We start from the raw sequence: 14,576 nt of genomic DNA on the forward strand, positions 1-14,576 counted from the left end.
AGGGATATACACTAGAGTCTAAGCTCACCGGGATTCGAGGTAGTAGGAATAGGAACTATGGTTTCCCGGCTAGTAGTAGTAGTATTAGGAGGAGTCGTCCCTTTACGCCGCCATTTGGACGTTGAACTATGCCACCTGGCCAAGATATGCTTTAGGGGCTTTGGGTCCCAACCTACAATAGGGACGAGGCCTGATAATACCGGAAAGGGTTGGTCCCTAGTGAGGTCGCGCCAAATGCTCGCTTCCACATCCTGGTTGAAAATGGGACAATGGCGAATGATATGAGTTGGGTCTTCCACCTCATGCCCACATAAACGGCAACCACGATGCACCCCAGGAATCAACTCGGCCAGACGAGAGCCACAAAGCAAGGAACCCGTTCGAAGTTGAAATAAAAGGCCAGCGGACCAAGTACCATCATAACAGGATTCAGGGCTCGGGTGTTCCTTGTGGGCACCATAAACGGCCAAACTCTGCTTTTGTTTCACTTGGGCCCGCCATATCATTGTTCGCGCCTCTTCCACCTCTTTCGTGACGCAGCTACACCACTCATCATAGCTAGAACACCTGCCGCGCTTTGTCGCAATGCTAAATCGACGATCCAAGCACGTGATCCTTCTTGACCACCTACTGGAGTACCCGTTGCATCTTAGGAAATTGAACATCTGTTTAGCAATTCGATCATCCGGTAAGAACCGCAGCCAACCAAGGTATTTTATTTTGCTTCGCGCCTCACGGGCCTCCATCGAGGACCAGCCTACTTCACCCATAACCGCGGCCTTCGCCGCAAAAGCCCCAGCCTGCAATATGTCCTTCCCTACTTCGTATTGGACGCGGTCCAGGAGCAACATTGTGCTAGGAGAAAACGCCAGAACTTCGTTGCAGTGTGTTAAAGCTGGAACCCCCACAGCTTTCCAGAGAGTACGGCCCACAGAATACCGGTTGTAAGAACCCGAGGCGAAATTACGGACCATCCATCGCAGACGATTACTCTTGGTCCTTATCCGAGACTCCATAGCGCTTAAAATATGGTCACCCTGATTACTGATCAGGACCCCAAGGTAAGTGTATTCCGACACAGTGGCCATATCCTTATCATGTAACAAAAAACGGCAGTCGGGCTGGTCACCAAATCTAAGTATGTTTGATTTCTCAAGTCCAAATTTCAAACCATGCTGCTGCGCGAAGGTCGTACATATATCAAGGAGACTTTGCAGGCTAATGGCGGAATTAGCACATAGAACGATGTCATCGGCATAGAACAAACAAGATACCCGCATTGGTGGGCCATCCATAACTTTGCCCTTCAAGACGGCACCACATTCTGTGGACTCCAAACTGGCAGCCAGACTATCAATGAAGATAATGAAAAGTAGCGGGGATAGCGGGCAACCCTGTCGCAAGCCTATCTGACTTGGAATACTGTTCGATGATATGTCCCCCAACTTATATGTATAGTTGCAGTCAACGTATAAGGCAGCCACATCGTCAACAAAACCCTCCGGGATTCCTTTACGTTTCAAACACTGCCACAGCCTGTCCCGATGTACACTATCGTAGGCCTTCGTCAAATCCAGAAATCCCAGGTCAAGGTTTATTTTCTCGAGTTTAGATAGTTCTATGAGGTGGGTTAGTACGAATAGATGGTCCGCCATCCTACGTCCTTTGCGAAAACCTCCCTGGGCCTCACTCAACAGGTGGAGCCTCTCTAAGAAAGAACTCAGTTTATCTCGTAGGAGAGAGGTATAGACCTTGTAAAGTATCGACGTGACCGCAATTGGGCGGTAGGCATTCAGGTGCGTTTCGTCTTTGCCCTTCCCTTTATAGATTAAGGATACCCTCGCGGTATGCCAGTCATGCGGAATATCTCTAGTAAGTTTGATCTTGTTCAGAAGTGCGCAAAGATGCAGTCGGGCCCCTGGGCCGAGCGCCTTGATACACTCAGCGGGGACGCCGTCACTTCCTGCCGCCTTGCCTGACTGTAAGCGGAGTAGAACCCCCTTCAGATCCTCAATTGTGAAATTGGCTTGCAACTCAGGGTCGACGTCCAAGCGGTTGGACCCAGCGGACCCCCCAACGGTATTCGTAACGCGTAACGCGTGCCGCGGGTGAGGGGACTGTATGAACCTGCTCCTCGCCTTGTGCAAAGCCGAGAAGTTCTTTTTCAGTTTCCGCCATGAAATGAGCCATACGATGGGCGACGTCCCTGGGGTTGTATAAGATCGACCCCGAAGCGTCCTTGATCCCCTTGAACTTGCTTGTGGCGTTGTGTGAAGAACGTAGTTTTTTGAAGTATTTCCAGAACTTCTTACCCTTGGTCTTTCCGTCCTTAACAATTTCATGTTCCATCCTGGCGTTAGCTCTCCGGATCTTCAACGCGATAAGGGTTTTGGCTGATTTCTTCAAATTTAAGTAGGAGATCCATTTGGACCGAATGACAGCCGTGGGCTCAGATCGCTTCACAGCAAGGCGATGTTCGCGGTTTGCCGCCCTACGTTGGCGAATAGCGTTGCTAACCTCAGGATCCCACCATTTTTTGGGCGTAAACCCATTACGTAGTTTAGTAGGTACAGTGCGTCGTTGCAATGTAAGTGACATAGCTTGGTGGATATCAGCCACAAATAAATCATAAGACTCCCAGCCCGTGATAGCATGGCTTTCCATTTCTCTATAGAAGGCTCCAAGGCTCTCCTCATCATCAAGCTTCCAAAAAAACTTATGGTTGGGACCAGTGTCGGCCCGTGGTGCAGGGGGTGGAAAGTGGGTACCGATAAACTCAACGGTGATAAGGTTGTGATCACTATCAATATTGAGGCGCCCCGAATCGTCAATTTTCAAACAGGATATACGCTCCACAAGAACGTCGCAGCATAACACGTAATCTATCGTGGAAGCTGAACACGGGCCTTGCCAAGTAGAAGTGCCCTCACAGATGGGGAGACAGTTGCAAATATGTAGTGCATTTCGTTCAACAAATCCGTTGAGGAGTTTCCCATTAACATCCTCCGTGCCAAACTCGGCAATATGCCCATTAAAGTCACCCATTATACAAATGGAGTTTCCTTTCGCTTTTTCGTCCAGGCCATCTTTTTGGAGACAATCAAAGATACGTGAGTTCCACCCCTGAATAGATTGAGCTGTACCCGTTGCGCAGTATACAACCGCAAAGCTTATACCAGGGTAATCCTCGCATTGGAACCACATATGCTCCTGACAGCATTTGGTCAGCACCACCGAACTCGACTTGCGAGAGATAACGCCCAGGCCGCCACCCTTTTTTTCTTTTTGGACTCTATTCAACCCAATCCATTGAAACCCCTCAGGTAAAGTGGGTTCCTCACCATTTCTGAGGTGAGTTTCAGCTACAGCCAGAAATGAAATATCTTCTGAGGTCAATAATTTCCCAAGTTCCGCCCATTTCTGTTCGGACCGACCTCCCCGGATATTCAGGAAGCCAAAACGAACTTGATCCTTTGACTACGCCGCTTCCCCCTCTTGTTTGTCTTTCGCTTTTGGCGCCTTTTGTGTACTTGGACGTGAGAGACAGACATACCCTGACATGAAGCATCTGGTGCCGGATACATACCTCGAGAGACAGCTTCGCCCAGAGGTCTAGATGGCACCGGTGTTAGGGGCGCACTTTGGGCCCAAGAGGGCAAAAAATCATGCATTTCCACGGAATAAAGTGGATTATATTTATTTACACTATATACAGAGTCTAAAACAGCGCCCGCTTCCCTGGAAACAGGCATCATTGCGAGTTTTTTGCCTGGCCATCCCCTGGCGGGTTAGCCACATTCTGGTCGCCCTTTCCCGGACGCCTACGCTGTCCACCACCTACAGTGCGTGAACGGTACCAATACCACATTCGCTCCTGGATAGATCTGTCTGGCTTCAACACTATTTGACGGGTTAGCTCGTTATCATTCTTTTTTAATAACTTTGCCTGCTTTAGGACAAGGGTTTTCATTTGGGTAGAGGCACAGGTGATTTTAATTGGTCTCTTGCGCAGTTCTTTGTTTCGTCCAAAACGTTCACAGCTAAGCACTTGCACAGGAGGGTCCTCCCCCAGTTCTAAATTTTTACGGAGCCAATCCTCCGCCCGTTTAGGACATTCCAATTCAGTAGTGCTGCAGCTAAAAGCGATAATATTGGTATTTGGAGGACCGGCTGCATGGGGCATAGCCCCCTCAGCAGCTTCAGCCTGGACTTTCATAGACTGCATGTCAGTCTGTAAGGCAGCTAACTGTTCCTGAAGAGTCTCATTGACACTTGCCTGGGCGGCACTCGCCTCCCTCAGCTCCTCCAATTGATCGGAAACAAATGCATCCCTGGCATCCAGGCGTTTGTTTAGACGCATTTCTAGTTTTTCAAATCCAGCATCCAGCTTAGAGTCTAACGTTTTATTGTACCTCACCAAGCCGTCTATTTTGGCCATCACATTATCCTGGTAATCACTCAATTTCAGCTCCAGGGAATTCATTAAAGACTCTAAAGTGAAACCTTCCTTAATGTTGGCAGCGGACGAGCTTAGAACAATTTGGGAATTCCCATTATCGGCCAAAGCCCTTGCACGACAGTAGAGGGGGTGGTAGTAATACCACCCTTAGCTTTTGACAGAACTACGGCGTTATTACAGGTGCTAGCCATAGCACATGAGGGACACCTCCAAGTCGATCTGGCTAAGCGTGCGACACTTGCCGGCTTGATCTTAAGGCATTCTGCATGGAACCACTGAGTACAGTCATGACACTGGATCCAGGTATTCGCTTTGCCCGAGCAGAGTTCACTAGGGGTATCTTCAGCCCCACACTTTCCACATACATCAGCCATAGTCAAAACAAAACTAATACGACGAATAATAACCAAAAAATCAGTTTATGGATTAACCACGAAGAAACCCTACAGCCAAAAGTTGGCGCCTTTAGCTCTGGGTTCCCACAGAGCCGCACTTCCAAACGAGTGGCTGCTACTCAGCTAAGCCTCGGTTAACGTACGCATAAAATCTTAACTCCTTTAATTACGAGCAAACCCGACTTCAAAAATCGCACAAACACTGAGAGACGATTCTCAATACATTCCCGATAAAAAATACATTTGGGGAAACTATTTTACCTCGAAATTGCTTTCTAAAAAGGGTAATTTCGATGGAGAAAACCGTTAACGTTTAAACACCGTCGTAGGTCTCACTTTCAGCATCACAAAGGTGACTTCTACTCCATTATCATCCTTAGGATTAAGAAGTAACTCGGCGATCGGCTACGGGAAACGTCTAGCCTCACAATGGTAGGGCTTTCACCAAAGGTTCACGCAATTGCGCTATTTCATATCATTTACTGTAAATCATTCGCCTTATATACCCCAAATTTTCAAAAATTTTGAAAAGGTGTTCGCTAGAAGTCAAACGTTAACAATAGCTATGTTTAAATTGATTTTAGGAATAACGTTTATTAAAACCACTTAACTAGAATTAGGGTAAATTACTGACGATTTAAATAATTAATGTCAATTATACTTATTAAATTATTAAAGAAAAATCTCTTAATTGGGTTGATAGCCCTCCTCTCGACTTGGAGAGGTTTAATTTGGTTTCCCAACTTGTTATAATCTACTCCAGTACTTCTCATTGAATATTTAGGAACTATAGTTATTATTCGTTTCCTTTTTCTTTTTCACTCAACCGACTTTATCTTTTAATTTGCGCCGAACAGCGAACACCATAGCATTGCTTGATTGCTATTCGTATGTACGTGCTGGAATTAATTAGAAATTTCATGAAGTAAAAGAAATGAGTAATCATCAGTGGGAGTAGCGACGTTGTAATTATGCTCAGAATGGCTTATATATTGCGTAAGGTTAAGTAGATAAAGTTTTATTTAAGATTGAAATTTAAAATTTAGTTCAGTTTACCTGATACTTCTTGATAGAAGCTGTTAACAATTATTATATTGCATGCAGAGAAGCATGCGCATGTTTCCACGCCGCCGTTAGTATAGGGCGCTGTAGGTTAGCTGTGGCATAGGGGCTAGCCACCACCCCTCTATGCATTGTAAAGGGATCCACCTGTAAATAAGCCACAGGCTTAGTGTGGAAATCCCTTCGTAGACAAAAGCTTAGATTATTATTATCATTAAAATTAATTTGTGTAAAATATGACTCTAGATGGAGCCTGAAAGCACAAATAGAAAATCTTGTTTTAAGTCTTCGTGTACCATTTGAAATTATTCTCTTGGAAAAAATGTACAGATGAGAAATCGTTCCTCATTGCGCCTTCTATTTTTCCTCCTTGGAATAATTATTTCTGAAAATCAATTAAAACTTGTTGTAAAAAGAAAAGAGACAAATGAGCGCAACCGTTACCGTCTACTCCTAAGTTCCATTTCATGTACCAGTTTCGAAACTTTCACCGCGTCGGGACTTAACGGTTAGCGCAGTGCCGAATTTGTGCTACGTTTGTAAACTGGATAAGTATTGTAGGAAAAAATCAGTTTTGTGAAAATTTTGACTAGTATTAACATTATCGCGAACCGAACAAGTAACATTTAATTCGGAGTAAAATTCGAGGAACTGAAATGAAGTGGTAAGTCACTCCGGGTAATCTTCTATATATATTCGGCTGAGGCCAATTGATACGATTGGTAAGGAATGTTGAAGAATGGGAATTTTATTTGTTCTTTAAAATATGGAATTGGGCGTAATGTTAAATCTAATGGAACTAAATTTATTACAAATTTTATACAGGGAATGGGAAGAATGTTCCTCTTACATTTTGATTATAAATTGTTTTGGGAACCAGGACAATGCTTACTGATAATATTCTTTATCTGTTTTTACTGATTAAAGAATGTCAAATCACTAATAAATCTCACAAAAAGAGATCAGTTACTAAAATTGATAATCTGTTTTGTTTACGATACAAAATTAGTAACTATTACTTTGACCCAAAAAGTATATACTATTAATCACTCTTAACTGCAAAATCAAGCCTCTAACATCCAAAAAATACCGCCTATTATGTTAAAAAATATGAAGTTTTGGATTGTGTGTAACTAAAACAAAATATGTCATAATGCTTATATGTATGGTGGAATTAGCTGACTCGCAAAACCGTGGCTGATTTTATCGATTGAGTCGCTCAATGGCGGAATTGTACGTGGTTTGAAAACGAAAGTGAAGCATTTGTATAGTAGGGTACCAAGTAATCATACGTTAAATATGAAATTTCCGTTACCAGTATTTAACTAGGCCTATATCATTAAAAGTAAACAATGACCCAAACGAAGCTATAAAAAATACTATTTAGTATATAAAACCAAAAAACACGGCGAAAAAAGAAAATACATTGATTATGCCGAGTCAAAGTCAAGATAAACAAGTATTTGCGACTTGAATGAGAAATGTTTAGCCCTAGCCGAGAAAATGTCAAGAAATAAATTATCTATGGTTGAACACGTTCCATGTTCATAGCCCAATTATTTTTTTTAACAAGAGCGGCCGAAAACGTGCTCATAATAACATAATCGTGTATACTATGAGCTTTCATTGAATCCGATATTTCTAGTAACAAGCTAATTGGTTTTAAAACTTTAGCGAAAACAGCCCGCTTTTTTAACGAGTTTTAACTGGTTGTGTAACCGTGAAGTATTAGGAAACGTTGGAACTTTTTTTATTTAATTAAGTGGACACAGGGTCAGTAGACCCCAAAGCATTTCATTTTTAAACTGGTCCGGCTAATTTTTAAAGTAAACATTTGTCCAGGGCCATCGTCTTATTTCTCAGGAGCTTCCTCCTGAAGGGGGTTTTTCATAGACTTCTGCTAGAAAAATAAATGGAAAAAATCGGTAATTTTTTCGAAACTTTTCCAGGTACTTTGGCAACCCTGAAGGAATGAAATGATTTAGTGTTTCAAAAAACGACATCGATAGTGGTGGCTTTGTATGCAGAAAACGAAGTTCATTAGAAACAGTGACATTTTGGGAAATTTTCCTAAAATTTAACGCACAAAACATTGTTCTCTTATCTTTACTTTTCGAAATTTTCACGCAAGGAATTGCCTTGGAGTATAAAATGCCTCGTGAATTAGAGCAAAAGGTACAGAATTTATTCCGGGAAGCATATTTAAAACTCAAATTAGTTAAGTTTGATTCATAAGTAAATTTGCTAAATATACTAAATACGGATTTTATTAAAACATCGGTGAACAGCAACAATTTTTTGAAGCACTATTTTTCAAATTATCTAAGATTTAATCATGGAGGAAAATGATGAAGCTCCAGTTTTTAAGATGGCAGTCCTTGAGGTATTCACGAAAGGCAAATAGAATTAACAGAAAGTGAGAAAACGGTGTCGAGGAAAGCCTATACCGTAGCTAAGTGTCACCTTCTCTGTAGCTTGTTTTCTCGATCAATCAGTGCTCTACATTGGGAGTGCGGTAAATATAATTATTCGTTGGCTTAGAGGTAACGAGTATCAAATGTCACCTACACTCTCATTATCCCTCACTTTCTGTCAATTCTATTTATCTTTGTTGTTTGTAAAACACCAAATTAGTAAAGTTCCAATGAAGATCTCTCAATTTATTATCTTGATTTTCCAGGAAGCAAAGGAAATGCTCACCTCTGAAGCCTTACTATACGAAGAAGTTAAAAATTACTTTGGTTCAATTCTTAAAATAAAGTAAGAATCAATTTCAAAACATATCTCTAGAAATAGAATTCTTTATTACTGGAATTAGGGGCTGAAATGCCGAATTTTATCAATTTCCATACAAATTTCTTTATAAAAAGGGGAAACCAAAAGGTGTTACTGTTAATAATTAGTGTACAGTAGTGGTCGGCGTTTGGACAAGATAATCCACAGAATTATGGTTAATCAGTTATTCATGAATAATAATCAGATAATTTCTCGTGATTACATTGCATTAACCATAGACTTCCCGTGGATAATTTCAAATTATGAATAAAGATAAAACAAACAGATATTATCCAATCCAAATGCCGACCACTAGTGTACAGGAACCCAGATCTTAGATCCAATGTTGAAACGCATTGCTGGTGGCAAAGACATCGTTTTTCTTCCCTGATATTGGAAAACATCCTGATTGGTTGACACATTACATTTAAAAATAAAGGGCAAACAATTTGTCGAAACCAAGACGTTTTATGTTTCTAAGCTTGTTGGGAACTTCCCACTAATGGGAGTTTATTCATTGGCGTGTTCCAATTTCATTCACTATTAATTTGTTTAAGACTGATAAGAGTGTTAATCGTAAATAAATTGTTTATTTCAGGGTGGAAATCGAACCACATTCATCTGCAGAATTCGATGAACTTGTTAACTACACGGAAGTACCATGGGTATGATCATAATAGTATAGTGGATAAGTATCGGTCTGCAGTTGGGCATATATAATTGGTATTCCCCGTACTTGGCGACAAGTTTCTAGGCTCTCCCAAATGCTAAGTTACCCACGTAAAGCCCGGGCTCGGGCAATAACCCCTTGATTGAGAGAAGAGAATTAGTTCGCTTTGGGACTCCAGCGGGCTTGCTAGCTGCCAACCTGTCCATTAATAACTAAACTCTCCTAGTTTCTAAATAAAGTTCTTATTAATTGTTTCAAAAATGATAGTTGCGAATCGTTCAGAAATCAACGGGTGAAAACTCGATCACTTAAACCAAAGTGCGCCCTAATTAACTAAACTTCACCACACCAATTTATCCATATAATTTTCAAAATTTGATCTGGCCGTTTTAATATGGTATCAGGGATAGATTTAATTTTAGAAGTAGGAATGGAGAACAGAGTAATCTGGGCGCGCGTCAAAGTCCCGGACTTCCTTCCACGGGACGGAGGGGTATGAAAGAAGAGACGGGTCAAGTGAAAGGGAACTACGTATTTTTCGCCGTCCTCGTCAGCAACGTCATCAAGATTTAGTTTAAGTGAGCCAATGAGATAATTTAAACTTTTCGTTACGTGTTGGAGGGAGGGACTCTATACTGAGTCTGACTGAAGTAAATACTAACCGTTCTCCGTTCCAACTTCTAAAATTAAATATATCCCTGATGATATGAATAAATTTTGAATTCATTTAAAGGAAGCCGACATTCTAGTATTGGACTTGCAGCAATCAATTTTCAAAACTTACGGGGGCGAAGGCATGGCTGTTCCAGCATTCGTTTGGGATTTCAGCTCGTCTGTCATGTTTAGCGCCGCTCCCATGGAGACTGTCAAGGCAGCAGACGCTCTATTTCACGTAGAAAACTATGTAAGCATATATATTCGAGCCAAGTTGATACTTTAAAACTCACTTAAATCTAGCCATAAGCGCACATTCCACTTGCAGAAGACTAGAGAGGCTCTGATTGGAAATGTATAATTTCGTGTCCTAGTTGTCCCATAAAAATCGAGTTGACCTATTGGGATTATCGATTTTATACCGTTAGGTGTCCATCGATGAGAAAGTTGGAATAATGGGGAGAAACTAAAATTGAAGAGCATGCGCTTATGGCTACAAATCTAAAGAATACATTGATAATTTTGCGTATGTTTTCTAATATTTTGCAGGTATATTTTTTAGGTTTTACAACAGTATGTCTCGTATCGATCTTTAACGTTGCTCGCCCTCTGTTAGTTCAAAACAGAAGATATAAATTGATTAAACTCAGCAAAAGCCTGCTATCTTCCATGTGGAATACTATATTTATCCTATTAGCGCAAGGTTGGTTTTCATATTCTTATGTAATGAATTCTTAATAACACCGAATGATGGTAGTGTGGTTTGGTATGATAAGCATTTTTTTAAAGTTTTTGAATAAATCTCGCATTCAGTTCACGATACTCAAAAAAGCTTATCCAAACACGAGAACGAGCTTGCCGAATCCTCAAAGGGATAATGTAATAACTGCTCAAAACATTGTTTTAATTATTAAGTTATTAAAATAATGTGAAAATCATTAACAAAACTTTGGAAACGTTAACACAACGTAAAATATTAGCATCATAAGTGTGAGACTCTTTTTGACTTTCATAAATGTTGATCATTACAGTATCACTTTACGAAATTATAGGTATTTCACGAGATTTGAATTGAAGGATCCTTTCCCTTATAAAAACTTTTTAACAACTTAACTTGTTACCACGCACAAGGCTTGACCACCTTGTTTTTCATCCAGCACGAAAATTGTACAAATAGCCTTGTACGTTCTAACGTCTAAAATTGACTCGGTACAGCAAAAAATGTTTATACTTAACAAATAAAATAACATACTTATATTTAAATGTTTAGGACTAAACTTTTCAAAAGTCACACCCTGAATACTTACTTGTTAAGTTAAAAGCATTCCGAAACGTAACTTCGCTGTAGTTTTTAGTTACTGTAAGGGAACCAGCAAGAAAAACCCCTTGCTTTTTCTTTGAGAAAAATAGCGAAAAACTGTTTCTCGTTTCTCGATTAATATTGCAGGGTCTCAATCGGCTTTGTAGAATATATATAAATATTAACTAGGATTAGTATCTGTTGGTTCTTACGATGACATGATTCATGTTGATAATATCGTTTTAGTCGTGTAATATCACTTGAAGATTTTATTTGGTATTTTAAAGTTTTTATGAACAGTAGCTAGTTCGTACAAGTTTTTATCTTGTAATATTTCACAATGTAAGACGCATTTTTACGCAGACTAGGAGTTATTATAAATTTGCTCGAGTTATTTAATCTAATCGTTATTAATTTCATTCTAGCATATCAACAAATTCCAAAAAGCTTCTCTACTCGTCTCATTCTTATACTTTGGTTGATTGCCGCCAAATTTTTCTTAATATTTTTATCTTGTATAACAAATTCAGACTTCACTGTCGTCACACACGATACCATTGAGACTTTGCACGATTTACAAAAACATCCCCGTGCAGTTATAAAAATTCCACAGCCTTCGTATGAAAAAGTATTTATAGAAGAACGTGTAAGTACACAGGATACAGGGTGGTAACAGATTAAAATCAATACAACATACATGAAGCATTTATAATGTATATTTATACGTGATTTCAGAAGAAAATAGGGGTGATTTCAGTTAAAGTATGTGAAGTTAAAACAAAAAATATTTTAATCTTGCATTTTAGGCGCAACTACGAGACGAATATAAGTTTATTCAGGACAAAATCGCGAATTCTGATAATGCAGAATATTTTGCCGTTGCGGAATTTTTCGACAGTGAATTTTACCAAATCAAGGAAAACGATGTTTTCATTTTCAATTACCATTTTCTGGAAGTAATTGCCGGACAATTTCTACAAGAATCATACTACGACCTAAAAAAGATTTACATATCGAAGGCGGTTCAAGAGGAGTATATGAGTTGGCCAATTGGCTCGAATGCTGCCAAAAATAAAACTTTACTTGACCTCGTCAATAAAGGGTGAGATTGTGGCTTTTAAGTTATGGCCAGTATCTTCTTTAAATGTTAGCCAAGAATAGAATCAGCGGCGGGCTTCTATATATTTAATAACTTAAAGCACAGATCACCTAACCATGGACAGGCAACTGAATAGGGAGTTAGGTTTCCGTAGAGCAACGCCTGGCACTGTGGCGCCGGGTGTCGCAAGTTTATCAACAAAACCTTGTAAAATAGTACTAGTTTGCGATAAATTTCGTTCGGTAAACGCGTGAGGGCGAGTGCAACGCAAAGCCATTTGTTAACTTGGGGTTTAATACGGCTTTGACAGTCCATGCTGAGGTGGTCTGAGCTTAAAGGAAAGGTAGTTGCTGACAATTGAATATGATGTTGGCTATAGAAGAGTTTTACCAAGAAATATCTACTAATATATTGCGTGGCTAGAATTGTTTTTTTTTTTTTAATTTAGACCTATAAGATCAACAGTGAACTCGGGTTCTTTAAAACCTGTGCCAGTGCGACGCGAAAGAAGAAAATTACGTCCTATCGGTAGCTCTGATTTTCACGCGAGGCTCAATAGTCCCCGTCTAATTTCTCATTCCCTGTCTCTCATGAGAAGTATTGGAAATAATATTTTTAAACTTGTCTCTGGAACCAGTGAAACTTTGCATCTACAAAAATTAACAGCTTAGGACCAATGAACCTGCCCTTAATTTTTTAAACTGTCCCTCCGCTAAATTTATTTGTCGTGAGATTCGTCGATATTACGTAGGTCCACAAAATTAAATGTTCAAATATTATTTCCATATTGACACCGTAAATTAAAAAATCAGGCGCATTTTAATATCACACAAATTTTCACTTAATGTTAAATAGTTTAACAGCTGCTACCTAGCAATTTTTCCATTGCAAACAGTCTTAGACGATTTCCTTTGGATTTACTAACTACTACTGTACAGTGCGCGACGACCTATCAAATCTATGCCTTCTTATTACTTGAAGATACGGCTCGATGAGGCTAACAATTACCCTTTTCAATTTGTTATCCATCACAAAATGTCTGGAATTTGAAATAACTGCTCATAACGCTAAATAATGCATAACATTTTTTTGTTCTAGATTCATGACCATGTTTGAAACAAAATGGCTCCGATTTGTGCATCTCAAAACCCGACATATAATGGACGTAGTAAAATGGAAACCGGCAGATACAAGGGACACACATTCTGTGATAAACATATCGCAATTATACGCCATTACAAAAATATTCATCTATTTGTACGCAATATGCGTTTTTGCTTTGTGTAGTGAGCTCGTGATTCGTCTAGCATGTAAATGCGGTATTCGAGCCTCTTCCAAGAATAAAAGGAAGAACATCAATTTGCGCAAACACTTAAATTCAGCTTGGATGACTAGACGATAAGTTATTAGTGGTGTATCCAAAAGATAAGCGGTTCACTTGGTAATATTGCAGGGTTCATACAACTTTTGAAAAAAAAAATTTCCCTGAGATTTCAAGGTTTTTCCCCATACACTTCCCTGAATTTTCCAGGTTTTTCCCCTATATGGAGTATCCTATGGAGCAAATGTTAACGAAAGAGGGGAAGGGGCAAAAATAGGACAATTACATAATCAAAGGGCATCCACGTATCTCTAGAAGAACCAGAGTTATGAGCCTCCAAAGTATAGTGTAATGTTAACCCTATGGAAGGAATGTTCACGAACATTTTTCTTAATTACTCGGGCCCTATTTGACGCAAATTTCCCTGATTTCCCTGAATTTCACAAAAAATTAATTTCCCTGAATTTTCCCTGAGGTTTTTGTCAACTATTTATTTCCCTGATTTTTCCAGGTTTTCCAGGTTTGTATGAACCCTGTATTGCTATAAACATTATAAGGCACATTTCATTTGCAACATAAACACGCAGAAAATTGTCCGTCACTTGTACCTTTCCATTACTTTCAAATTTTAAAACAATCAAAGCGAATGTCTTAAAATCAGGATCATCCCAATCTGTTTTATTATGAAATCAATGTTAATTCCAGTAGATGATGGAGTTAGAAGCTATATAATTTGTAGTTCGCTGATCGAATGGCAAATAATCGAGTGACAACAGGCTATACCAATGGCTACGTTCATCAAAATCTAAGTTACCCTTTCTATATCAATTTCTGGTACTTG

General features: G+C 39.7%; 1 protein-coding gene across 5 annotated transcripts; it reads left to right on the top strand.

The window, feature by feature from the left end:
* Positions 1–953: 953 nt before the first annotated feature.
* Positions 954–13,825, top strand: LOC149713212 (uncharacterized). 5 transcript variants are annotated; one of them, XM_089847220.1, is made up of 10 exons: positions 954–1,061; positions 1,158–8,091; positions 8,205–8,299; positions 8,597–8,676; positions 9,290–9,356; positions 10,095–10,265; positions 10,565–10,718; positions 11,741–11,961; positions 12,122–12,417; positions 13,513–13,825. In XM_089847220.1, the coding sequence occupies exons 3-10, from the start codon at positions 8,252–8,254 to the stop codon at positions 13,814–13,816; spliced, it is 1,341 nt and encodes a 446-aa protein (XP_089703346.1). In that variant the 5' UTR covers positions 954–1,061; positions 1,158–8,091; positions 8,205–8,251; the 3' UTR covers positions 13,817–13,825. The 5 variants fall into 5 exon arrangements, with proteins under 5 accessions (XP_089703346.1, XP_089703339.1, XP_089703356.1 ...); XM_089847213.1 differs by lacking the exon at positions 954–1,061 and having other exon boundaries at positions 1,196–2,292; positions 2,361–8,091; XM_089847230.1 differs by lacking the exon at positions 954–1,061 and having other exon boundaries at positions 1,196–8,091; positions 8,244–8,299.
* Positions 13,826–14,576: the final 751 nt, after the last annotated feature.

The sequence above is a fragment of the Phalangium opilio genome, unplaced genomic scaffold (assembly GCF_054372755.1).
Source record: "Phalangium opilio isolate 3A_F unplaced genomic scaffold, DU_Popi_V2 ptg000009l_1, whole genome shotgun sequence".
In the NCBI taxonomy this organism is placed as follows: Eukaryota; Metazoa; Arthropoda; class Arachnida; order Opiliones; family Phalangiidae; genus Phalangium; species Phalangium opilio.

Bases quoted from the DNA above. Each gene is read 5' to 3' on its own strand.
- LOC149713212 (XM_089847220.1), top strand. From the start codon at position 8,252: ATGGAGGAAAATGATGAAGCTCCAGTTTTTAAGATGGCAGTCCTTGAG. The intron at 10,266-10,564 runs GTAAGCATATAT...AATATTTTGCAG, and splicing joins TATTTCACGTAGAAAACTAT to GTATATTTTTTAGGTTTTAC. The intron at 10,719-11,740 runs GTTGGTTTTCAT...ATTTCATTCTAG, and splicing joins ATTTATCCTATTAGCGCAAG to CATATCAACAAATTCCAAAA.